General features: G+C 37.3%; 3 protein-coding genes across 3 annotated transcripts; 2 read left to right on the forward strand and 1 right to left on the reverse strand.

Annotated features, from left to right (window-relative positions):
* Positions 1-258: 258 nt before the first annotated feature.
* Positions 259-2,564, reverse strand: LOC120250255 (translationally-controlled tumor protein homolog). Its single transcript, XM_039259051.1, has 5 exons — positions 2,409-2,564; positions 1,288-1,361; positions 906-1,034; positions 650-807; positions 259-572 (listed from the first exon to the last, which is right to left on the reverse strand). The coding sequence occupies exons 1-5, from the start codon at positions 2,434-2,436 to the stop codon at positions 455-457; spliced, it is 507 nt and encodes a 168-aa protein (XP_039114985.1). The 5' UTR covers positions 2,437-2,564; the 3' UTR covers positions 259-454.
* A 3,408-nt stretch (positions 2,565-5,972) lies between these two features.
* Positions 5,973-11,913, forward strand: LOC120249417 (auxilin-related protein 1-like). Its single transcript, XM_039257914.1, has 8 exons — positions 5,973-6,600; positions 7,783-9,526; positions 9,604-9,739; positions 9,854-9,951; positions 10,096-10,161; positions 10,498-10,587; positions 11,172-11,348; positions 11,526-11,913. The coding sequence occupies exons 1-8, from the start codon at positions 6,095-6,097 to the stop codon at positions 11,562-11,564; spliced, it is 2,856 nt and encodes a 951-aa protein (XP_039113848.1). The 5' UTR covers positions 5,973-6,094; the 3' UTR covers positions 11,565-11,913.
* Positions 11,914-15,858: 3,945 nt separating this feature from the next.
* LOC120249946 (ABC transporter C family member 14-like) lies at positions 15,859-24,019 on the forward strand. Its single transcript, XM_039258660.1, has 11 exons — positions 15,859-17,994; positions 20,097-20,417; positions 20,517-20,603; positions 20,733-21,356; positions 21,459-21,623; positions 21,709-22,003; positions 22,248-22,462; positions 22,580-22,885; positions 23,108-23,171; positions 23,264-23,503; positions 23,592-24,019. Exons 1-11 carry the CDS (start codon positions 15,919-15,921, stop codon positions 23,690-23,692), a joined length of 4,494 nt encoding a protein of 1,497 aa, XP_039114594.1. The 5' UTR covers positions 15,859-15,918; the 3' UTR covers positions 23,693-24,019.
* The last annotated feature ends 772 nt before the right edge of the window (positions 24,020-24,791 follow it).

Here is a 24,791-nt window from a genome sequence, read left to right on the forward strand (position 1 = left end):
TGGAACACAGGCCATTGTCACACATGAAAGGAATCTTACTTTTAATATAGATCTGTATTTTAGCAAATGGCCGGGCCTGTTCTTGCTGAGTCGTCGAGATGCTCTCTTTCATCGACTTCATCTCTGCGCACCAATTCGCATATGAGATCACAATAAAGCTAGCCTTTTTACAGCTCTCACAAAAGATGCAACAACCATCCATCTCACAAACAACAAAGCATAAGACATTGTGTCGCAAACTTGATAGATTTCTCATCAGAATAAAAACAGTAGAAACAACATGAATAAATATTTTGCAGAATTATTTAAACTCAAAAGAGTCGGATAATAAAATCACAACCAAAATAAAACCAGACATGACAAATGGTTCTACGTCCCAATAGAGTAGAGCGGTAGTGCCCTATAGTAGAACTAAAACTACAAAGGCCAAGCGGGGCTCATGATATATCTCTTCTTAGCATTTGACTTCCTTCAAGGCATATGCGAAGTAGATGAATGTTGGATTGGTAGCACCCTCCTTATAGTATGCAAAGACCATGCTTCCCTCATCGTGCATGCTTTCACCCACAAAACTGAAGCGATGGTAGATTGATTAGATTTCCAAAAACCACATCTACAATGCAAAGATAATGTTATAGATCACACTTACAATTGAAGGTCTTTGAGCTTTCCAAGCAGATGCTTGGTGGCTCCCTCAATGTGCTTTTTGAACGCCTCTTGTTTCTCTGCTTCAAGCTTAGGTGTCAATAATTTGATAAATCGCTTCACGTAAGTGACGAACTGTTTCTTATCAAAAGCAGGTTGCTCCTGACAAATATAATATCAGTGTCATCTGTTATGATTCTGATCTGTATGTGACTTGAGAAGAGTTTGGAATTAAATCAAATCATAGAAAGACCAACCACCTGAAGCCTAAATGTATCAACGATATCAACAACCTTGGCTGCCTGATCATCAACACCCTCATCTTCTTCACCACCTTCAGCAGATGGATTTGCACCAATGTTGACTTCAACAGCACCTTGCACTACCCACTACAAAACAAATTGAAGTACCATCAACCACAGGGCCTATGCCACAATATTGTGCTGTAAATGTAAAGATGTGCTGCATTACAAGGCAAAATTACATGACATGCAAAAGTTACACATGCACCAAGACTTATGCTGTGATCAAACACTGCATATATTCCATTGTCAATTACATCTCTCAGGAATAAGATATCTATAGAAAATACCCTAATTGAGGCAGCTAATAAGAGATAACGTGGAAGCATGAAAAACTGACCTTGCCCTCCACTTCCCAGAGCATCCCATTTTCAATTTCAGTGTATGGGAATGAATCAGACAAAAGCTCATCTCCTGATTTTTGTGAATAAAAAGCAAAGTTAAGCAGAAGGATCAAACAACCAAATTCCATCTAGAAGATTAAAACATGATATTTTTCATTGATTGGTATATCTCTAAAACACAAAGCAAGTCAAAAAAATTATCAACAACTCAGAAACACACAAATTATAGAGGAAAAAAAAACACAACAGAAAAGGCTCAGAGGACAAGATTCCCAGTGCAGAGTTATATTTAACAAAGAAGAAAAGCCTTATTCAGAATAAATTTCTTTATTCCATCACAAGCAGAACGAGGTTCAATCATTTGAAAGTGTATTATCTCTGAAAGTGTGCTGGTATAGGAAAGTGAGTGTGAGTCCAAAGGAAAAACACAAACAAGTAGATGGTATTGTTCCAGTTATCAGACATTCATTGCAATGTCTTGCTCTCTTGCAGGTGGGCTGTACCTGTTATAGGTTATGTTTCATCCTTCACAATCAGCAAATACAGAATCATATTATAACTGGAAGATTGTAGCCAGATGATAAGCTGTTAGGGACTTGTTCATCCCAGGGGCACAGAGCTACGCCAAAGGGGCAACGTGAAGTCCCAACTAGTACTTTGAGTGGTCACCAAACTAACCATGAAGATGAATTACAAGGTAAAAAAAATAGACACTGGTTCTAATTTTCAAAATCACGCACGTCATAAGAATTTCAGCAGGTGAACACAATAAAACTGAAAGCAAAGAAATCGCTGGTCCAGATCCATAACTCAACAAACATCAAGAACCACAGTTTCAGATTTCAGATCACAAAACAAACAGTATAAAAAACATCGCATATGATTCAACTAGTTTCATAATTCATCTACATCACCTCTAACAAGATCAGAACCTTACAAGCAACTATATATAAAAGGAAACAGATCAAAGATCAGCAAATAGAAAAGGTAATTCAGCCATGGATCAACAAGAAGTAAGAGCAACAAGAATCACAACAACAAAAAAACAACGAAAAACCATAGATTGAACTCAAATCCAGAGAGGAAAGCAAAAAAACCAACAGATCTGATCGATTACCTGTGAGGAGATCCTGATAAACCAACATATTGCCTCCGATGAGCAAACCCTAACCCTAAACCTAATCGAAGGAACCGAGAAACAAGAGCAAAGAGGCGAGGGAGGCGAGAGAATCACTCTCGATGGCGGACAAGGTCTATTTATAGGCGAGCATTGGAGAGCCCTTATCGCCGCCGAAGTAGCGAACTCTTAAAACTCCTTTATAACCGTCCGATCAGAAGATTCTCACGGGATAAACTCAATGGACGGTCGTGATCCTGTTCTAGATAAACTCATTTAAATTACATAGGAGATTTATCTTGATCCGCGTGACAGGTTATGCGAGGGATTTTTGCTTATTAGTTCTCTAAATATTTTTTAATTATTAAACGGTAGTACTTTATAAGGTCAGATAAGACTTAATGGGGAATAAAGTGAATCAATATTCTCAGCCTTTTTATGACCTCTTGCACCAATTGAGATGCTTATGCACCAACTTAAGATCAAGATCTAAAAATTAGATCTCAAATTTTAATAGTGAAAAAGCTTTCCTTTTTTTTCTTTTAGTTTTTAAATTTAAATTTATTTTGGTCAAATAAATATGTTTATGAAATCTTTAAATGAATAGGATGCTTAAATATCATTGGATTAGTATAAACACATGCTTAGATAATAACATATGATTAATATCATTTAAATTTAAATAATGATTGCACCCAACCATGATTCATAATTCATCTCCCCCAGCCATGATCAGATCTATTTCCCAGTCAATTGGGCATGACAAGTTGTCTCCTTCTAAACAGCGTACACACTTTTCCTTTCATATCTACCGACCAATCAGCCTCGGGATACGTATCATTCTCAGGTAAAAACTCAAAATTAAAATAATCTTAGTTTAAATATTTTAAATTTTTTATTATCCATGACAATTATTTGTTACAATGATAAATGTAATACATGATGTAAAAAAAGAAAAACATATTCAGTGCCATGCTCTTTTTATTCCAGTAGTAATATTTACTGAGGCTGAAATAGAGTTGACCTTTGCTATATTCAAGCTTGGTTTTGTTATTTTTTAACCGAGTCCAAAGTTCAAATTAAAGCTTTTTTGAGGTTCATTTGTCACTTTGGCTCAGTTTATTGGGAAAAATATAGAGTTTGAGCTAAACTCGATTAAATGCATTACAAACATCTACATTGATTTAACTAACATAATACGGCTGCAATATTGATAAAGGGTTAAATTGGGTTAAATTGTTTTGGTAACTAATATGCTATAGTACGAGTTGATTATGAACCTTAGCAAGCTATGTTTGAGCGCGTTCAAACTTAATTAGTTTATTTTATGAACTCATAAATTAAGTTTGAGAATAACTTGTTTAACTTAATAACCAAGCCCAGTCAAGTAGAGCCTTTGACGAGTGACGAGTGACAAGACAAGCTTTCAGAGTTTTTAATGAACACATTGATTCATTTACCACCGTATTATTTACTTATTTATTTATTTTTGATGAAACTTGGACAAGCTACCTGTTAGAAGTTAGAACATGCACAAATACCAAAGTTTAATTATCCAATCCAAGTGTCCTCAACTTAAGATGAGAGGCTTGGATTAGAAGGCTACACTCACAAATGATAACTCATTATAATTGTTCCTTCCATCAAGTTTGGAACTCAAGAATTTTGAATATCTCACTTTTGATTTTCATAATGGTCCCAAGGTACTACTAGGGTTTACAACCTCTGGCTATTTATTTTATTTTTAATAAAAATATGAATTAATACATGTTGTACACTGATATATATATATATAGTGTTAACGTCTGATCTACTAACATAAGGTCTCATATATAGGTTAATTTGTTATGTTGAAGATGAAGGTTTGAACCTTAGTTCACATAGGTGAAGGTCACAAATATTGTAATAAATGTTGTATGTGTTCACATGGACGGAACCAATGGGGGCTAGTATGGGCTTCAGCCCTCCTCGGCACCGGAGATATTCTTTGCTTGACTGGAAAACACATAATCAGCCCCCCTTCGGCCCGGCCAGCCGCCCTTCCTCCGGACCTCCGCAACTCCAGCCCGGGACCCTCGTAGTTGGCCGCCCCCCTCTCTCCCTCATACTTCTCTCTCTCCCGAGCCCCCAGCGACCCCTTTCACCTTTTTTTCTATATATATATTCATAGATTTTTTTAATTTTTATTTTTTTTTAAAATCTCTCTATCTTTAATTCTTCATAGATTTTTTTTGTATTTCTAAATATCTCTCTTCATCACTATATCTTCATAGATTTTTTTTATTTTTTAAAATAATTTTTTAGGTTTTTATTTTTATTTAAAAATAAATCATTTTTTTTACAAATTAATAGCTATAGTCTAAAATATAATAATATTTTTAAAAAATATTAACAAAAATTATTATTTAATCTATGGATATGTTATAAATTACTTTAAAAACCCAATTAATTTATATAATATATAAAATTATATTATTAATAGATTTTTTTAAAAATTATTGTTTGACACTTAATTTTTATAAACTAAAATATAAATTAATATTTAAATAAATTTAAAATTTTATAAAAAATTTATTAATTGAATTTATGGGTGAATTAAATAGAACATGAATGATAAAGTTCATTATTATAAATATGTCTACAATGTGTTAGATTTAATGCCTTAATGAGTTAAAATATTGAAAATATCAAATATCAAATATTAACATGTATCATAAATTCATAATGTATATATGTATAACTAAATAATGTTTAGTGTTAAATCTATATAACAAAATGCATGATTGCCTATATTGAGAAAGAGGTTTTTGCAACTATTGACAATGAGGCGATTCTACAATATTTTTAAAAATGCAAACTTATTGTATTCAGTTACCTCCTCTGAGTAGCATGTGTCACAGAGATGACAGTTCTAGCTCAAGCGTGAGTAGATAAATGTTTTATGTGTTTTGTAATTGATTTAATTAAATGTCACAATATCATACTATTTTGTATCGAATACAATTGTTATGTTGACTTAAATAGTTTTTTTGACATTTTACCCTCAGCCCCCCTATAAATAAGTCCTGATTTCATCCATGTGTGTTCATCTTTGACACGTGACTTGTCCACATTTGTTAAAAAAAATTATAAATATAATAAAAAAAAATTGACATGTAAAGTATATGAATATATTTTTAATAATTAATATTGATAATTGAGCCCCAAAGCACAAATAAATATTTAATGTAAAGATATAACAATTTACCAGGTATATTTAACATGAGCAATAATAAGAGGATATATTTGTTATTTCGGATTTTTCCAGGGGTACGTATGTCGAAATCTCAGACATTATTTTAAATTTACAAGCTTATCGGATGCGGATTATGAGTCTATGAATCCGACCCGCTACAAGAGCAAGAGCCAACACCTTCCCCGTTTACCAGTCTCCTTTTAAATCCGCTACTCGTCCTTTAACAGCGAACAGCGTGATAGATCGAATTGCATCCGTCCATCTGTCAGTGGGCTCCATTCTTACATTCCAATTGCTTTCGTGGGGCCCGCGGCAGCCCCGATTTCATCTCTCTTCTCTTCCAACCAGACTTCGTCGTTGCGCTTTCTCCTCCATCGCCTCCTCCCCCGATCTCGTCGTCTCTCGTCGGAGATCTCTCGCCGTGCCGCCGCCGAGATAAACCGGAGGCTCCATGGACGAATTCCCCGGCCTTCTTGCCCGTGATTTCGGGCTCCGTCCTCAGGGCAAGGGTGCACCCATGGCCCCTCTTGCCGGATCCGCCCGATCCAACCAAGGCCCCGCCTTCGACGATGTATTTGGTGGCCCTCCGCGGTTCTCACAGCCCCGATCTCCACCTTCGTCCTTTGACTCTCTATTCCCTGGTCTCAAAGACCCACCGCCCGCCTCCAAATCCTCGTCTCTGCCCGTCTATGATAAGCCTGTTTACGATGATGATATCTTCGATGGAGTTCCTGGGGTTAGGAGCTCGGCATCGGGGAAGTTTGACGATGTGTTTGCTTCGATGGGGTCGCACGAAGCGTCGGCGCCGCCGATGGGGGATTTTTTGGAAAGTCTTGGGCGGCCGCCGGCCGAATCAAAGGGTTCGGGGAGTGGGAGAATCGGTGATGAGAAGGAGGATTTGACGGGTTTCGATGAGCTGATCCCTGGGTTTGGAGGCAGCTCCGTTCCACGGAAGAGGTACATCTCGGATCCACTGGTTGTATTTATTGATCTTAGTGTCTGCATTCTTTGTGTGTTTGTATGTCAACAAGTTTTGGGATTCAAATCTTGCAATATGCTTGCTTTCACAATGCTGCATAGAAAATGAGGCTCTTTTCTGTAATTGTCTTACTATTTATGCTGAATTAGCTTGTCATATCAATTCACACTCCGGACCATTTGGGGACATAGAAGTGGAAAAGATTGAAGGACCTACTGCTTTGTTATTTACCATTGGTGAGCTAGGTAGGAATTGACTATTTGATGTTTGTCTATCTTCATGGAGTCAATAGCTTATTTGCCATTTTTCCTTTCACTCCTGGAGTAAACAAGATAGAACTAGGACAAAGGGAACCCTGCGGGGAGAACTTCTTGTTGAGCGTATTTCTCTTAATCTTAAAAGTTTGTGGAATTGAGAATGGTGCAAGAACCTAGATGTTATTGCAAAAATTGCAAGGCAGGAGTAAAATGATCATTAAGCTGTAAGCTGCAGGGAACACATTTATGACCTTTCTTTCCATTTTCTTTAATTAGATGCTCCATTGCTAAGCGCATGTCATTAAATATTTTTTAATGCAATATGTTTTAAAAAGCAAGTACAATTTTATGGGAAGCTTCTTATATGTCCATCTCCGATTTTACAATCAAGCAGCTTGTTGCTTGCCATGATCATGGCACACATCTGGTCCTGTGTCTCTATTCCAGAGTCCAGACATGTTGAATCACTTCAGATTCTCAAATCGCTGGATCTAGATAAAAGTAATTTTTGATTAACCTTTATTTTGCCATCATGTGTAAGTGGGAGAATTTGGGTTTTTCTATTCTATGTGTCATTTGATGACAATTGCCAATAATTTGCAAACACAACTTGCCTGTATGATTTCACTTGTGCTTGCCATATGCAGGGCAAAGGTACAGAAGTGGTAATGACATCTGGTGGTTCAAGAATTTTTGATTTATTTGAACTGATTAAATCAATTAGTTTTCTCATTATAAGAATTTGTATTAACCCATTTTGTTATCACTTCTAAATTGACTATTCATAGTGGATGCATTTAGAGCGAAAATCCTTGAGTGGCTGTTCTTGTTGTGATCTATTTTTGTTGTGAAATATCTATTTTTGTTTTTTTTCCCTGAGTGCAAAAAAGTGAATTTTTACAGGGAGTCTCCAGAGGCTAGCTTTCGATCATCATCAGTTCCAGCATCAAAGTCAGCCACCAATGTAGCAGATGATCCCTTTGTCATCTTGGAAACATCTACATCAGCAAATCCATCCCCTGGGTTGTTCTCTGATCCGCTGGAGCAGATTAGCAGCCATACCAGCTACGGAAGCTCAAAGATCAATGATTCTTCTGTCAGTGGGGGGCTATTTGATGATTTAGGTGCTTTTAGTGGGGTTAACAAATCAATTCCACCATTTACATCAGGAAATAATGAACATGGTAAGGATGAGAGTGTGCTGAAGCATGGCCAGAACAAAGGCCATAATGATCCTTTTGCTGATTTAGAACCGCAGGATCATTTTTCCAGTGAGATGATGGGGAATACGATGCCTAAAATGAGTACAACTGATGGCTATCAGGAGCAAAATCACAAATTGTCTGAGAAGCGTAGCACATCGCCCGATCCTTTTGAAGATCTTAGCAGAAGTGGTTTTCAAAGTTCAGATTCTAATGCTAGATCATATGAACAAAATGCTAAAGTGGATCCATCTCCAACATTTGATGAAACTTTGGAAGCAGCGGAAGATGTATGGCTCACGGTTTCTGAAATCCCTCTCTTCACCCAACCTACAAGTGCTCCACCTCCATCAAGATCACCACCTTCATTAGTTATTAAACAGGGACCTTCAGGTAAAACAGACCGAAGTGTAAATTCTAAAAGAAAAGATGACAAATCATCTAGCCAGTTCAGTCCAAGATTCGAGGACTCTATCAAGAATTCTAGGGCATCAACTATAGAGGAACTTGAAGATTTTGTTATGGGTAAGCCACAAACATATCCCACCGATCGGGCAGAAGTTCTTTATGGTGAAGATGATTTTGATAGAAATTCAGTTGCAGCAGCATCTGCAGCTGCTATGAAGGAGGCTATGGATAAAGCTGAAGCTAGATTTAAACATGCCAAGGAAGTAAGAGAAAGAGAACGAGATGCAAGATCCTCTAGAAGCAAAGAGACTGCACAGCAAGAAAGAGATGGCAGACCAATATTGGATCCCTGGGATTTAGGCCAAGAGAAACAAGAAAGATTAAATAGTGAAAGAGAACAGAGGGAGAGAGAAGAGAAAGAGAAGGAGGAAAGGAGATTAGAAAAGGAGAGGGAACTGGGACTTGAAAGGGAAAGAGAGAAGGCTAGACAAGCTGTAGAGAGGGCTACTAGAGAGGCACGAGAAAGAGCTGCTGCTGAAGCTCGTTCGAAAGCTGAGAGAGCTGCTGTTGAGAAGGCCAATGCTGAAGCTCGTCAGCGTGCAGAGCGAGCTGCGGTTCAGAGAGCGGCAAATGAAGCACGTGAAAGAGCTGCAGCTGAGGCAAGACAAAAAGCTGAAAAGGTTGCTGCAGAAGCTAGAGAGCGGGCTGCAGCAGAAGCAAGGATTAGAGCGGAAAGAGCTGCAGTTGAGAAAGTGACCGCTGAAGCTCGTGAAAGGGCTGCTGCTGAAGCCAGGGAAAAAGAAGCACGGGAAAGGGCTGCTGTTGAGAGAGCTGCAGGAGAAGCAAGGCTTAGAGCTGAAAGAGCTGCGGTTGAGAGGGCTGCTGCAGAAGCTCGAGAAAGGGCTGCTGCCCAAGCACGAGAAAGAGCTGCTGCTGAAGCTCGTCAAAAGCAGCAGAAAAATGATAATGATCTTGAGTCATTCTTCAATATGGGTGCTCGAGCTAACAGTGCTCCGAAACAAAGAGCCATGCCCTCGGTAGGGACCTATCTATTTGCCACATTATTCATCTTGCAACAATTCTACCAACCACCTCATGACAAATTTATTTTCAGGAAAATTTCTTCGATGGTCAAGTACCAAGGAAGGCGGTCCCTGATACGGCTCCGAGGTCATCTTCTACTTCATCCACCATTAGAAAGGCATCATCAGCAACCAATATTGTTGATGACCTGAGTTCTATTTTTGGAGGTGATAAATATATTGATGAATGATGTTTTTTAGTATTAGAAAATATAACCTAATTTTGTTTTACAATGAATACACATTCCTGATGAAGTTAGCTTTGCTTCATGTGTGATAAAGCTGCTCCATCATCTGGAGAATTTCAAGATGTTGAGGGGGAGACCGAAGAAAGGAGGAGGGCCAGATTTGAACGACATCAGAGGACACTTGAGCGCGCGGTATTAACATGCTTTCTCATTTTGTTGTGCAAACTAACACATGGAAATGATGCATGCTCACTTTTATATCACTAGAACACCAGTGGCTCCATTTTTTCCACTACCCATCCTTATAACATGGCTGTTCTGACAATTTTTTGTCAGGCAAAAGCCCTGGCCGAGAAGAATGAGCGTGACATGCAAACCAAGAGGGATCAGGAAGAAAGACATGTAAGTCTTAAATCCCGATAATTGTTAATTTTCACAATCATTTCCACCGATTACATGATACATCACCTGATTGTTAAATTTGGACAAGGTGGAACAATGTCATATCATTACTTCTGTCAAACTAGTTGACTTGTATGTGAACAGTATACTGTTACTCATATTTTAGCTCATTCAAATTTATTTAATAAATGAGATGAACTTATACTATGCAAAATGCTTGCTTGAGTTCAGCTCATTTTATGTGTATTACAGCTTTAAACATTGATTGCAATTTCCGCTCTGGAAAGTTTTTCTGGCTTCAAATTCTCTCTGAGTCTTCTGTTTTGCTAATTTCAGAGAATTGCCGAGACACTGGATACTGAGATAAAGCGCTGGGCTGCTGGGAAAGAAGGCAACTTGCGTGCATTATTGTCAACATTGCAATATGTGCGTCAGAATTTTTACTTTTACTTGAAATGTGGGCTATGCCTTTTAGGTTACTTACTAATAAATTATTTTTCTTTGTTATTTATCTTCCTCCATTTTGGCTTTGCTTCTGAATCCTGCTTGCTTTCTTGTTACTATCTTAAGACTACTTAATCATGCCTCTAACTCTTCATAATATGATTAACACAATAAACTTAGTACCAGTGATTTACATTATGTGTTTTCATTTGTTTGAACAATTATTTAAGTTGACCTGATCTGCACATTCACCAGCACTTCCTGCAGGGTGCCTTAAATATTGTTTATCAAACAATGACTCAGTGTTGCTCAGATACCGCAATCTGTCTTTGACATAGAGATTTCAGAAAGGCTTAATCAAACACTTTTAAGCATAGATACATATCTGCTCAAGCAGGCATAAATTTCTCATTAACTTTATCACCAAATTGTCTTCTCGCCTTTTTTTTTTTTTAAATATTTTTTTACATCACAGTTCTGTTTTGGAATATTCAGTTATAAAATGGGAACTGAGTTTCACCTGTCAATTACTGAGTGATGCCATTTGTTTTGTGAATTGCAATCAGGTGCTTTGGCCTGAGTGTGGCTGGCAGCCTGTTTCTTTGACTGATCTCATTACTGGTGCCTCGGTTAAAAAAGTATATAGGAAAGCAACCTTATGCATCCATCCAGACAAGGTGCAACAGAAGGGCGCAAACCTCCAACAGAAGTATATTGCAGAGAAGGTGTTTGATCTCCTCAAGGTATTATTCCTTCTCCTTAATCCAAATTACATTTTCTCTGTACCCTCTATTAGATGTTTTCTCTACAACATGAATCTGTTAAAGCTTAGTGTGGTTGTTGTTCTAGTGGAAGAGCATTGTTTTTATAATCTATGATTGTTATCAATAATAATGTTATAATTTTTATTGCTAAAACAGGAAGCTTGGAACAAGTTAAATTCTGAGGAGTTATTCTAAGCTCCTATCCAATTGAAATATTTGCAGTAGTACTTTAAGAGTTCAGGTTTTCAGATATCTTCTTGGAGTTCAAATTTGTTGATTTTCATGGTCTGCTTTGGATTGCATGGCCTTTGGGATGAATACCGACTTAAATTTCCAACAATTTAGCAGCCAAGCCTTCTCATTATTTCTTCTTTCTTCTCCCCTGTTTTGTCTGTATTTCTATTTGTGTTTGATCATTCAATGTTGCTTCTTTGTAAGCTATCCAAAACATTACATAGAAATGTATTCTCTGATCATAATCACGGACATTGTATTGATGTAGAGTTGTTGAAGCTTTCTCTGTTATTTTATTATTATAATCTTATGGCTCTCTGTCTTTTGTGCTTTTACTTTTAGTGGTGGTGGTATGCTAAAAAAACATTTGATTGAAAAAAGTAATGATTATTATTATTATCATTATTATCATAATGAAATTTACTTTTTTAAAAAAAAAGAAAAGTAAACAAGGGCAAAAGAATGTGGGTCCGCTGGAGATGATGACATGTCATTAAAAAAAGGAAATTAAAAAGACCGGGATTTTAAATGAGGAGGCCACCACCAAGGACATTGTCTATGGCCAAGCTACGTTGCTGCCATGAATTCCATTTCGGTTGGTGGAATCCTACTCTGGATTCTTTTTCTTGCTTTTAATTTTGCTAAGAATTCATGTCCAGTCACCCATCTCTCTTGTGGTATCTTGGATGATTTTTGATTAGATGCGGCTTGCTTTTGGTCATTCATACTCTTGTTTTTAATTTTGCTTAAAATTCAAGAATGAGATGCTTGAGCTTCTTTTGATTGCTGATTAATGTTCCAATGTTTATTTATTTTATTTATTTTAAAAAAAAGGGAGTGATTTGAAGTACCGATTTAAAATACCGTACAAGACGAGTCAAGATCTAGTAGAGGAGACAAAAGTTTTCTGTTGGTCTTAACGTTGGTATAAGAAAGATTAACGTGCCAATTAATTTCTTCTCTCATTTGATAAATTGATAGTCTGGGCACAACACAAGATGAGTCAATTCCTTCCTGTGAATGCATTGATTATAGTTTGACACACCAAAACAGAGAGAACTGGTCTTGTATCTGAAGAAGAAGAAGAAAGAAGAAGAAAAATCATGGCTTTATCTTTGTTATTCTTCTGTTCATTATCATCTTTTTTTAGTTGTGCTTGTGACTGAAAATGGCTTTTTATGTAATTTGATTGTCAATACTTTGTGATTGGTATGTATTTTTGGGCATTTTATAAGTGCCTTGCCTTCATCTTAGTACCAATTCAGCAATCTCAGTCATTCCTGCTAATGTAATATGTTTTGCAGAGCTTTCAGATTGCATTTGTTCAATATCTGATTATAATGGAAAAAAGGGATGCCCAAACTACTACGCAGACATTGAGAAAAATGTTTGTTTACTGCCAATTTACCAATCACTTGGGACAAGACAAATTTGTGGCAGTTCGAAGCCAGCGAACAGGACGGATGTAGGTTACTGTACAATCCATTGACAATTTTTACGTGGTGGAGACCAGACCATAACTTCAACATGAATCCATTAATTTGTCTGGTCCACATCAACATCTCTTGGCTGGATTTTATCTCCGATTCATGCTTTGTCTGATATTCACAATTAATTAATTATTTAATTATTTTTTTAACACCTGAATATTAAAATAAATAACTGCAGGTATTACTCACTCCAGTGATTAAAACATTTATTTTCATCCAACTGGTCAAAAATTTTATTCTTACCCAACGCATAACAAGCAAATTAAATCTCATGTACATATATAGCATGAGATTTTTCATATACAGAATGAGAATATATGATATATATATATTATATTTGAGCTGGTTTTGGGTAAATATTATTAATTCATAGTGATTTATTTATTTTATTAAAATAATAAATAAATAAATAAATAAATAAAATGGGTAAGGTGAAGTGGTATAGAAAGTCTTGTCACTGTTTTGACTAGGGTTTCTAGAAACAATTGCCAGTTGTTAGCCAATCTGAATATTTCTTTTCAATATTTCTATGCTGATGTGGCACAATTCGTTGTCATTCACGTGCCCCCAGCGTGGCCGTGCAGTACTTACACTTATTTGCTTCTTTTTTATTAATTAGTGCAGGGAAATATAATTAAGTGGTTGTCATCTTGCTTAATCCACCACTAACTAATTGTGCCGTAAGGAAATTTAGTTCACTTTTAGATTATTCCTGAGGTGTGAACTAAGTAGTCATATAAGTCCACCAATTATTGTGCCATACGGACATTTCTTTATTTAGATTATTATTCAGAGTGGTGTTTGATTGAAAATAATATTAGACTATTCTTGAGATGTGAGCAAAATAGTTTTAAATTATATCATTTAGTTGTTTAGCATAAGAATAATTATTATAACTTAACTAATATTATTAAAAATATGATTATTTTTTGAAAAAGTGACAATCTCACGTTCCAGAACGTGGTTTTTTTTTTTTTTCTTGTTATACATTTTAAATTGAATATAATTCTCAAAAAATTAGTTTTAAAAATAATGAGTTTTCAAATATTTAAAATTCGAAGTAGTTTTTAATAATAATTATTTATTTCCAAAAAAAAAATTAATTATTTAAAATTCATACATTAATAAAGATGAAATATTTTAATATTAAAATTATTTAATATTAATAAATATTTATCATCAAACAACTTTTATATTTACATCACTAAATAATATAACTTTTAATCTATTTATCATAAAATAATCATATAATAATACTATATTCTAAGTTAAATATTGTCATTTCAACCAAACAACATTATTAATTTATATTCTAACTAAAATATTGTCTTATTAACCAATCAAACAAACAAAAATTATTAGACATATCTCCATCAATATGATCTTAAAATTATTTAACCGGTGATCTAAAATTCCATGCTGTCCCATAATATATTGGGTTAAAATATCAAAATGATCCCTCTATTTTACGTTTTTCACCATTTTAGTCCCTCTAATAAAAAATCCGCCTTTGGTTCTCGTATTTTTCACATTTTTATCTTTTTGGTCCCTCTAATTGACGGATCTGTCATTTTGGTCCTTTCAGTTAATGAATTAGAGCAACCAAAAAAGATGACAATGTGTAAATACAAGGACCAATAGAACGGATTTTACAACTAAAAAACGAAAATGTATAAATACAAAGATCATAAGAACTGATTTTTTATTAGAGGGACTAGAAGGACGAAATACGAAAAATAAAAAGATTATTTTGATATTTACACCTAATTTATTGCTATATAACTTCTATTAACTATTCCATTTGCCTAATTTCATTTTTTTTTTCACCTCATAATAATTGTGCTGCGCTTCTTTGTCTGTACTTTTTTACCTCAAATTTTATGTTGGTATAGTTGTTTGGATGCATTTAAACTCATTATTATACGTCTTTCGTACTACAGTAAACCATCTGAGTTGGATACAATTGCTCGCTTTTAATATAACTATTCTGCACTCTCCTGTCCTGTGTATGCCAATAAAGTCCATATTTCTAGGGAACACCCCACTGCAAAAAGTTTTTTTTTTTTAAATTTTTTTTCTTAAGCTTTAATTATTAAACGAATAATAGCGGTCAAAATTGTCCTACAGAAAGAAATCATCACCGCGGGCAGAATGTGACGTGCTTTCCATCACAATTATTAGTATTTCCTAATTTAATAATAAGAATGTGTATTTATTTATTTCTCATACTCATAAATAATAGGGAGAATTGGTTATAAATCCCTCAAAATTGTCTCATACTCATATATACCCTTGAAAAATATAAGTAATTACAGATATACCCTTACTGTTAGATTTCGGTAATCAAACTTGATTAACTATGGTTATAACTTAAATTAAAATAAAAAAAAGGTCCAAAATAATTTTTGTACAACTTAAATTTTTTTTTTCAAGGGTATATATGGAATGGTATAATGGTAATTTTATATATATTGTTTGTTAATAGATGGTTTTTCAACTAATTTGAACCCCAAGTATATATACGCAATTATGTATATTATTCAAGAGTATATATACAATTAATTTTTATTCAGGGGCAAATATATAATTTCAAAATTTTTTAAGGGTACACCTGCAAAAGCCCCTAAATGATACCCCTCCGTCCACTTTTTTCCATGCAAAAAAATCTTGCCCACTTTTTTTTTTTTTTTAATAAAAAAAAAAATTTTATAAATATGTTACTAATATATATATAAAGATATATTTATAAAATTAAAGTTATAGGACGCTTGTCTCTTGAGTCTTGAGAGACGTAGGAGTAAAGGAAACAGGATCAGCAGATAGGGATGAGCTTATCCACTGCGTCGCCGCCATGGATGACCTCCCTCTCATGCTCTCCATCTCAACCAGCTTCCACTATCCTCCAATGGCTAAGCTTTGTTTTCCTATCGCCATGCCCGCAGCGGATGCTCTTCTCCATCGTCGATGGGCTGTTCCTCCTCGTGCTTTTCGTTTTCGCGATCCAGAAGCTCATCGTAAGGTTCCGGCGGCGAAGTGGGACGCTGGAGGAGGAGGAGGAGGAGAAGAAGCCGTTGCTGATCAAGGCGCAGCAGCGGCAACAGCAACCGATTTTGACCACGATCCGGTTTAAGATCGGGTTGGTCGTCGTTGCGATCCTTGCCTTCGCGTATGGCGTTCTCCTGGTCGTCGTCTTCGTGCGTGGCTCTGAGAGTGGATGGTTCCTCATCGAGTCCCTCTTCCATGTTCTCCAGTTCCTCTCTTATCTCTCCTCCGTCGCCGTCGTCGCTCATGAGAAACGATTCCGAGCGGCCGTGCACCCGCTCACTCTCAGGCTGTACTGGGTGGCGAGTTTCATCCTCGTTGTCCTCTTCTCAATCTCATCGATCTTCCGACTCGCCGGCGGGAACCCGATCCAACCGGATGACTACATATCTCTAGGTATCCTCCCCTTCTCTCTAGTCCTCCTCGTGCTTGCCGTCAACGGAGACTCTGGGGTGGTGGTGGTGGTGGAGGTCAACGTCAACTCCGGCAGGGCGAGTGAACCAGATAGTTTGATCACCGGCTACACCAGCGCATCGATCATCTCCCTGGCGACGTGGAGTTGGATGAACCCACTCCTTGCCAAAGGCTACAAATCCCCTCTGAAAATCGACGACGTGCCATGGCTCGCAGCGGAGCACAGGGCCGAGAAGCTCTACGAGCTTTTCCAAAGCAACTGGCCGCGTCCGGCGAGCCGTGAGAACCACCCAGTTCGCACCGCTCTCCTCCGCTGCTTCTGGCCCCAACTCCTCTTCACCGCCTTCCTCTCCATCCTCCGCCTCTGCGTCATGTACGTCGGACCAACCTTAATTCAGAAGTTCGTCGACTTCGCCAGCGGAAAGCGCAGCTCTTTGTTGGAAGGCTATTACCTCTGTGGCATCCTCCTGGTCGCCAAGTTCTTCGAGGTCCTGTGCTCCCATCAATACAACTTCCAGTGCGCGAAGCTCGGCATGATGATCCGCTCCACCCTCATCACCAACCTCTACCGTAAAGGTCTACGTCTCTCCTGCTCCGCCCGCCAATCCCACGGTGTCGGCATGATCGTCAACTACATGGCCGTGGACGCACAGCAACTGTCCGACATGGTGCTCCAACTGCATTACATCTGGCTCATGCCACTGCAAGTCGGCGTCGCTATCGCCCTCCTTTACTTGTACCTTGGCCCCTCCGTCACCACTGCTCTCGGCGCCATCGCCGCTATCATCATCTTCGTCCTCCTTGGTACTCGCCGGAACAACCGTTTCCAGTTCCTACTCATGAGCATGCGCGATAAGCGCATGAAAGCCACTAACGAGATGCTCAACTACATGCGCGTCATCAAGTTCCAAGCTTGGGAAAATCACTTCAATCGCCGAATCAAACAGTTCCGAGAGGGCGAGTTCGGTTGGCTTTCCAAATTCATGTACTCCATTTCCGGCAACATCATCGTCCTCTGGAGCGCTCCAGTCATAATCTCCTCCCTCGTCTTCGCCACCTGCGTCGCCACCGGGGTTCGCCTCAACGCCGGCCTCGTCTTCACCGCCACCTCCTTCTTCAAGATCCTTCAAGAGCCAATGCGGAACTTCCCGCAAGCTCTCATCTCTGCCTCTCAAGCCATGGTCTCCCTGGAACGCCTCGACTCCTACATGACCAGCGCCGAGCTTGACGACGCCGCCGTTGAGCACGTCATTGGCAGCGACGTCGCCATCGAAATCCAAGCCGGTAACTTCTCTTGGGATGATGAGAACCCCACCCCATCTCTCAAAAACCTCAACGTCGAGATCAAACGTGGCGCCCTCGCCGCCGTCGTCGGCACCGTCGGCTCCGGCAAGTCCTCCTTCCTCTCTTGCATTCTCGGCGAGATGCACAAAATCTCTGGAAAGGTTGGTATCTTTTCTTTCATTCTTTCATTCTGTTTCCCTTTTTCGTTTTTCGTTTCCCTTTTTTTCCTTCTTTGTTTTCCATTTTGCGTTTCCCAAAAAGTCGTCGCTTTTGGCTTTTTAACCTCGTCGTGGTCAAGAGGTGGCCTTGTCTTGTCTGGCTCTGCACGTGTCACATTTGCACTAGCTTTTGACGGGGATCTGGGCCTCTTCTCACGTGATCATCGGTGCATCGAGCCGTGTGGAATTCTAAAATTTTATCTATTGTGTTATTATTATTATTATTTTTTTTAAAAAAAATAATTTATAGTAGATCCATGATGTTGCTGTCGGTCTGACTCTTGCAATGACGAACATTAAATTATTATTTTTTTTTTAAATTTTTATAAAATAAAAAATATTCTTATTCATCACACTTGCTTGCAAGCTTTTCTGTAATTCTCTCTCTACAATAAAATAAAAAAATCTATTTATTCTATTTCTATTCATTATTTTTGCCTCACTTCTTTATTCCTCTCTTTTGTTTTTTCTCTTGCAATGACGAACATTACATTATTATTTTTTTTAAAATTTTATAAAATCAAAAATATTCTTATTCATCACACTTGCTTGCAAGCTTTTCTGTAATTCTCTCTCTAAAATAAAATAAAAAAATCTATTTATTCTATTTCTATTCATTATTTTAGCCTCACTTCTTTATTCTTCTTTTTTTTTTTCCTCTAATGTTTCTTCCTTTTGTTGTTATTATCCTTTCTCTATTTCGATTTTATTTTTTTGTTTTTTTCCTTTTGGAAGTATTTCTTTTTTTTTTTTTCCTCATTCATATTCTTCCCCTTTGCTTTTTTATCATATTTTTAATGTATTTAGAAAAGAAGAAGAACGAGTACAAATAGCAGTTCAGAATAACCTAATGAAGTGGTTGGGAAGAAGAAAAGGAAAAAAGAGAAATAGTTAGCATGAAAATAACTTTGTGGTTTAAGACAACTAGCTAGTGGGTAACAAGAAGGAATATAATTAGTTAAGAAATAAATATGAGCTAATTGGTCTACCAAAGATGAATTAAACTAATATGCTCTAATTAAACTTGTAAGGAAAGAATATGATGTGACTAACTAAAAAATAAATATAATCTAATGAGATAGATTACATTAACCTGTTTTAACTGAACTAGTAAAGAAGGAATATAAGCAGGTAAGAGATAAATATGAGCTAATGAGTCTAATGAGGATGGATTGCACTGATGGTTAGTGGTGCTAACCTAGCTGATAAGGACTATATAATGACTAATTGAGGAAATTTAATATTATAAAGTGGAGGTTCTAAAATATAAAAATTTAATTTTAAACAAATTATATTAAATAGTTTGGTAGTTAAGATGTGAAGATGTAATCAATTATGGTTTGAAATTGTACATTTGCAATTTTTTATAATGGACCACTGATCAGCTCATGATTTTTACTTTTGCAATTGTTTATAATGGACCACTGATCAGCTCATGATTTTTACTGAACTAATAAGTAAGGAATATGACCAACTGAGCAAGAAATATGAGTGATTGGACCTAATTACAAGGATTGACCAGCCAATAGCTTAAACTGAAATGATAAGGAAGAAATATGAACAATTAAGAAATAAATACGGAAACTTCATTTATTGTCAATGTATTATGTCATTAAAAATCAAACATATTAATTAAAACGACATGAGTAATCCAATGGCCATTTTCTCTAGTGTTAATTATTTGTTGTCTTCATTTGAAAATCTTTTAAAAATGAGAGATCTTGAGGTCACCTATAAAATTACAAGGACTTCAAAGTCAATTGAAATTATGGCAGGGTTTTTTAAGATTATTTATTTTATACATGCATGCATAGTTGCATACATACCGCATGGTGTTTGTCTGTTTTTTGTTCTCTGTTTTTTAATGGAATGGTTTATCCACCTTTTCACGAAAAAAAAATAATAATAATAATAATAATACCGCATGGTGCATATACAACCTCGAATAGAAGATATTATTTTCATACTACCCTCCCTGAATTTATTACTTATTCTTATGTTACTGGTATCACTACTGATACAACTACTATTACGTTTGTGAACAGGTGAGAGTATGTGGGAGCACTGCATATGTTGCTCAAACTTCATGGATTCAGAATGGAACTATACAAGAGAACATCCTGTTTGGAATGCCGATGAATTCAAGCAAATACAAGGAAGTTCTTCGAGTTTGTTGTCTGGAGAAGGACATGGAGATGATGGAGTTTGGAGACCAGACTGAGATTGGAGAGAGAGGGATTAATCTGAGTGGTGGTCAGAAGCAGAGAATTCAACTCGCCAGGGCTGTTTATCAGGACTCTGATGTTTATCTACTTGATGATGTCTTCAGTGCTGTTGATGCTCATACTGGTTCTGAGATCTTCAAGGTTTTCATTCTCTTTTTCTTTTTTTTTTATTTTCCTATTTGTATGCTTTTGATATTACTAGCTCTTAGTTCTTGCTTCATTGGTGGTGGCGGTTTGTAGGAATGCGTCAGAGGAGCTCTCAAAGATAAAACAGTCCTGCTTGTTACTCACCAAGTTGACTTCTTGCACAATGTCAATTGCATCTACGTGAGTAATCTCTGATTTCTGTTTATTATTTTTACCATATGAAGTTAGAACATAGCTCTGATTTATTGCTGAATTTTTTTTTTATTTTGATAATGATTTATTGGTGAAATTCAATCACATATATAACAGGTTATGCGAGATGGGGAAATAGCAGAAGCTGGTAAATATGATGAATTAGCTGCTTCTGGACCAGAATTTATGGGTCTTGTTGCGGCTCATGAGAGTTCCATGGAGCTTGTAGAGCAGAGTGCAAATCAAGACAACAACCAGAACTTTGAGCCTGAGCAAGCTGCTGCATTGAATCAGAAACAGTCAGCCGGCAACAATGAGCCAGAAGGATCACCGAAAACAGAGAAAGGAAGCTCTAAACTCATTAAGGAGGAAGAGCGTGAGACAGGCCATGTCAGCTGGAGTGTATACAAGACTTACGTGACTGAAGCTTGGGGATGGTGGGGAGTGATAGCAATCTTGCTGGTTTCACTGGCATGGCAAGGCGCTCAAATGGCATGTGACTACTGGTTGGCATTTGAAACATCAGACGAAAATGAAGCTTCCTTCAATGCGTCTTTGTTTATTGAAGTATATGCAGGCCTAGCCGCTGTAGCCATCATTCTTGTGACAGTTCGAGCTTTCCTTGTCGCCTATCTGGGGCTCAAGACTGCTCAGATATTTTTCGAACAGATCCTCAACTCTATACTGCATGCTCCAATGTCATTCTTTGATACTACACCTTCTGGAAGGATTCTAACTCGGGTAATCCTACACATTCTCCTTAAAGCCCCTTCCTTTTAAGCATTTTCTTTCAATTAAGTGATTCAGCACTCATGGCGTTCTTTTTTTCTGTTGTTTTTTCAGGCATCATCAGATCAAACCAACATTGATCTGTTTCTTCCCTTCTTCGTGGGGCTGACTGTTTCAATGTATATCACTGTGATCAGCATCATCATTGTTACTGGCCAGGTTGCTTGGCCAACATTCATTGCTGTTATTCCATTAGCAATACTGAATTTTTGGTACAGGGTAAGCTTGCAGTTTAACCCAGCTAATATGACCCTTCTGGAATAGTGAGGTTGAATTAATATGATCTGATCATGGTTTCTTTCAGGGTTATTACCTTGCAACATCTCGGGAGCTAACTCGTCTTGATTCAATCACAAAAGCCCCCGTCATTCATCATTTTTCTGAGACAGTTCTCGGTGTGACCACAATTCGATGCTTCAAGAAGGAAGCCAGATTTACCCAAGAAAATGTTGACAGGGTTAATTCAAGTTTACGGATGGATTTCCATAACAATGGATCCAATGAGTGGCTAGGATTCCGGTTAGAATTAATTGGGAGCTTTGTCCTCTGCGTCACTGCTTTGCTCATTGTCATGCTTCCTGCGAATATTATCCAACCAGGTACCTCTTGAAAAGCTCTCTTTTTTTCTGGTTTCTATAGTTTGATAGCGTATCACACTATTATAGTGTACATGTTAACTTAACGTACAGCTTTTGGACTTAAAATTAGCTGTAGGTTCAGAAATAGCCATTCAAGGACTCGTAGATGTTTGGCTGATATCTTAATGCTCAACTATAACACAAAAGGTTTTTTTGTGGTTGGCATGTTGTCTGTGGGAACTGACATGTGTTGCTTGTGATGCAGAATATGTAGGCCTATCTCTGTCCTACGGCCTCAGTTTGAATACCGCATTGTTTTGGGCTGTATGGATCAGTTGCTTTATAGAGAATAGGATGGTCTCAGTTGAAAGGGTGAAGCAGTTCACTAAGATTCCTCCTGAATCTGCATGGGAGATCAAAGGATGCCTGCCTTCTTTGAATTGGCCCATGCGAGGAGATATTAGTGTCCAAGACTTGAAGGTGAGTTACTCTGATGTTCTGCTAGGAACTTAGGACGTCGCTTCAGGTCAATTTGGTGATGTATCGGATTACCATTCTGGACTTCAACTGTATAACTTGGCTTGCCAATTTTCACAGGTTCGATACCGACCAAATACTCCTTTGGTTCTCAAGGGTATCTCACTCAATATCCATGGTGGAGAGAAAATTGGGGTTGTTGGTCGAACAGGGAGTGGAAAATCAACACTGGTGCAAGTTTTGTTTAGACTAGTTGAGCCTTCTGGTGGAAAGATTGTAATTGATGGGATAGACATCTGCACATTGGGTCTTCATGATCTCAGATCACGCTTTGGTATCATACCTCAAGAGCCTGTTCTCTTTGAAGGAACAGTGCGAAGCAACATCGATCCGATTGGAAAATATTCAGATGATGAGATATGGCAGGTATGAATCATTTATTTTCTTTCATCCATGTTGTTCTGCCTTCTAAACTTGATCAGTAGCTGATTGACTTCCTCAAAATTACAAACACCAGATCACTTCAAGCTCTCAACTTGTATTTACTTGTATCCTGTGTTATTGTTTCTGCTGTTTCGTTGTTCTCCATTTACAATGCTGCAACATCTTCATTTCTCTCATTGTGGTAAACAACATGTGTCCTTGCAGAGTCTTGAGCGTTGCCAACTTAAAGATGCGGTGGCTTCAAAACCTGAGAAGCTTGATGCATCGGGTACATCTCTCTTCCACACATACACAACAGCTCTTTCCAGCAAATTTGTTGAATCACTTGTCCTTAATTTGTGACCTTCTTTCTTTCCATAGTTGTCGATAATGGGGAGAACTGGAGTGTGGGCCAGAGACAGCTTCTTTGCCTAGGCAGAGTTATGCTAAAGCACAGCCGAATTTTGTTCATGGATGAGGCAACCGCTTCAGTGGATTCTCAGACTGACGGAGTGATTCAAAAGATCATCCGTGAAGACTTCGCATCTTGCACCATTATCAGCATTGCTCACAGAATACCGACAGTCATGGACTGTGACCGAGTATTGGTTGTAGATGCAGGTAAGCAGCAAACATCTTTTATGTCAAACTAAAACATGTTCGAGTCTGAAACTTAAAAGGCACACTTTACCTGTTTAATTCTGTGCAGGAATTGCAAAAGAGTTTGACAAACCAGCAAACCTAATTGAACGCCCATCTCTCTTTGGTGCGTTGGTTCAAGAGTATGCAAACCGCTCCAGTGAGCTGTAGATCACAATGAAGAAAATGTAATGCTGACTCACTGATGGCCCGGTGTTTGAATACCTTCGAGTTATGGAGAATTTTGCCAGTGAGTCATAGAGTGATGATCATGAACATTTGGAGGCAGAATTATGAGGAAAACGAAGAATGTTCATGTCATGCCAAAAGTTAATTTCTCTTTCTGAACTTGTGATCGAAAACTACAAAATATATTACACAGCGTATGTAACTGCAGATGCTGATGTTCTTAAGTTTTATGTTTGAAGGGCATGAATAAGGCCATTCCACTGTTATAACAGTCCAATAAAATTGTGTTTGTGTATTTTTTATTACGTATATTCATGCGTATGGTATCTCAGTACAAGTGGCTTGATTTTATAACACAGGGTAGCTTGTTATAGTTGCAAACAGGGCAAGTGATCATTTTGGATCAACGAAAATACTAGGCCAGTTCAGGTCCATTTCTGTAGCTGAGCTAGATCTACTTCATTTATTTATAACTAAACTTAGGCTAACAGTTTTCATTCTGGAGACTAATTCAATAGGCAAATAGTTAACTTGCTTATGTATGCTTTATCCTTTTGCCTATTGAATTAGCTTTTAAGCGTGTGTTGGATCGTGTTTTCTACCATATGATTTTTTTAATAATTTTTTTATTTTTGCCTCTATCCTTATCTTCAAATAGCTATTTTTGGACTGTGAGCTGCTCGAATCCAATGGATCTATTTCTGATTATTGGATAAGCTACCCTTATATACATACCGAGGTTCTTTTAAATTAATACTACTGCTCATTCTTCCTACTTCCATTGAAAACTCTAGTAGGCATCTTTAGATTTTCTTTCTCAATCTCTTACTTTGCTCTTTATACTTGAGTGACACTTGAGACTGATTTTACAGAGATGTTCTGATCTTTGAGTTAGCTATGTCCTAATGACCAGAGTGACACCCGAAATTCCTGCACGAAGGGATGAAATTGGTTTTAAAGTAGCGTTTAACATGTCTAAACTTAGGCTTAGAGTTTCAATTTGAATTTGTTGTTTTAATTAATATTTGCATGATATAATCTAATTATTTGTTCTAACAATCTAAGACTGATTTCTTAGTTC

The sequence above is a fragment of the Dioscorea cayenensis genome, chromosome 19 (genome assembly GCF_009730915.1).
Source record: "Dioscorea cayenensis subsp. rotundata cultivar TDr96_F1 chromosome 19, TDr96_F1_v2_PseudoChromosome.rev07_lg8_w22 25.fasta, whole genome shotgun sequence".
NCBI lineage: Eukaryota > Viridiplantae > Streptophyta > Magnoliopsida > Dioscoreales > Dioscoreaceae > Dioscorea > Dioscorea cayenensis.

Coding starts and splice junctions, on each gene's coding strand:
- LOC120249417 (XM_039257914.1), top strand. CDS start 6,095: ATGGACGAATTCCCCGGCCTTCTTGCCCGTGATTTCGGGCTCCGTCCT. Junction 10,162..10,497: donor GGGATCAGGAAGAAAGACAT/GTAAGTCTTAAA, acceptor TGCTAATTTCAG/AGAATTGCCGAGACACTGGA. Junction 11,349..11,525: donor AGGTGTTTGATCTCCTCAAG/GTATTATTCCTT, acceptor TTGCTAAAACAG/GAAGCTTGGAACAAGTTAAA.
- LOC120249946 (XM_039258660.1), top strand. CDS start 15,919: ATGAGCTTATCCACTGCGTCGCCGCCATGGATGACCTCCCTCTCATGC. Junction 17,995..20,096: donor TGCACAAAATCTCTGGAAAG/GTTGGTATCTTT, acceptor GTTTGTGAACAG/GTGAGAGTATGTGGGAGCAC. Junction 22,463..22,579: donor TTAGTGTCCAAGACTTGAAG/GTGAGTTACTCT, acceptor CAATTTTCACAG/GTTCGATACCGACCAAATAC.
- LOC120250255 (XM_039259051.1), bottom strand. CDS start 2,436: ATGTTGGTTTATCAGGATCTCCTCACAG. Junction 1,362..2,408: donor TTATCAGGATCTCCTCACAG/GTAATCGATCAG, acceptor CACAAAAATCAG/GAGATGAGCTTTTGTCTGAT. Junction 573..649: donor AAGCTCAAAGACCTTCAATT/GTAAGTGTGATC, acceptor CCATCGCTTCAG/TTTTGTGGGTGAAAGCATGC.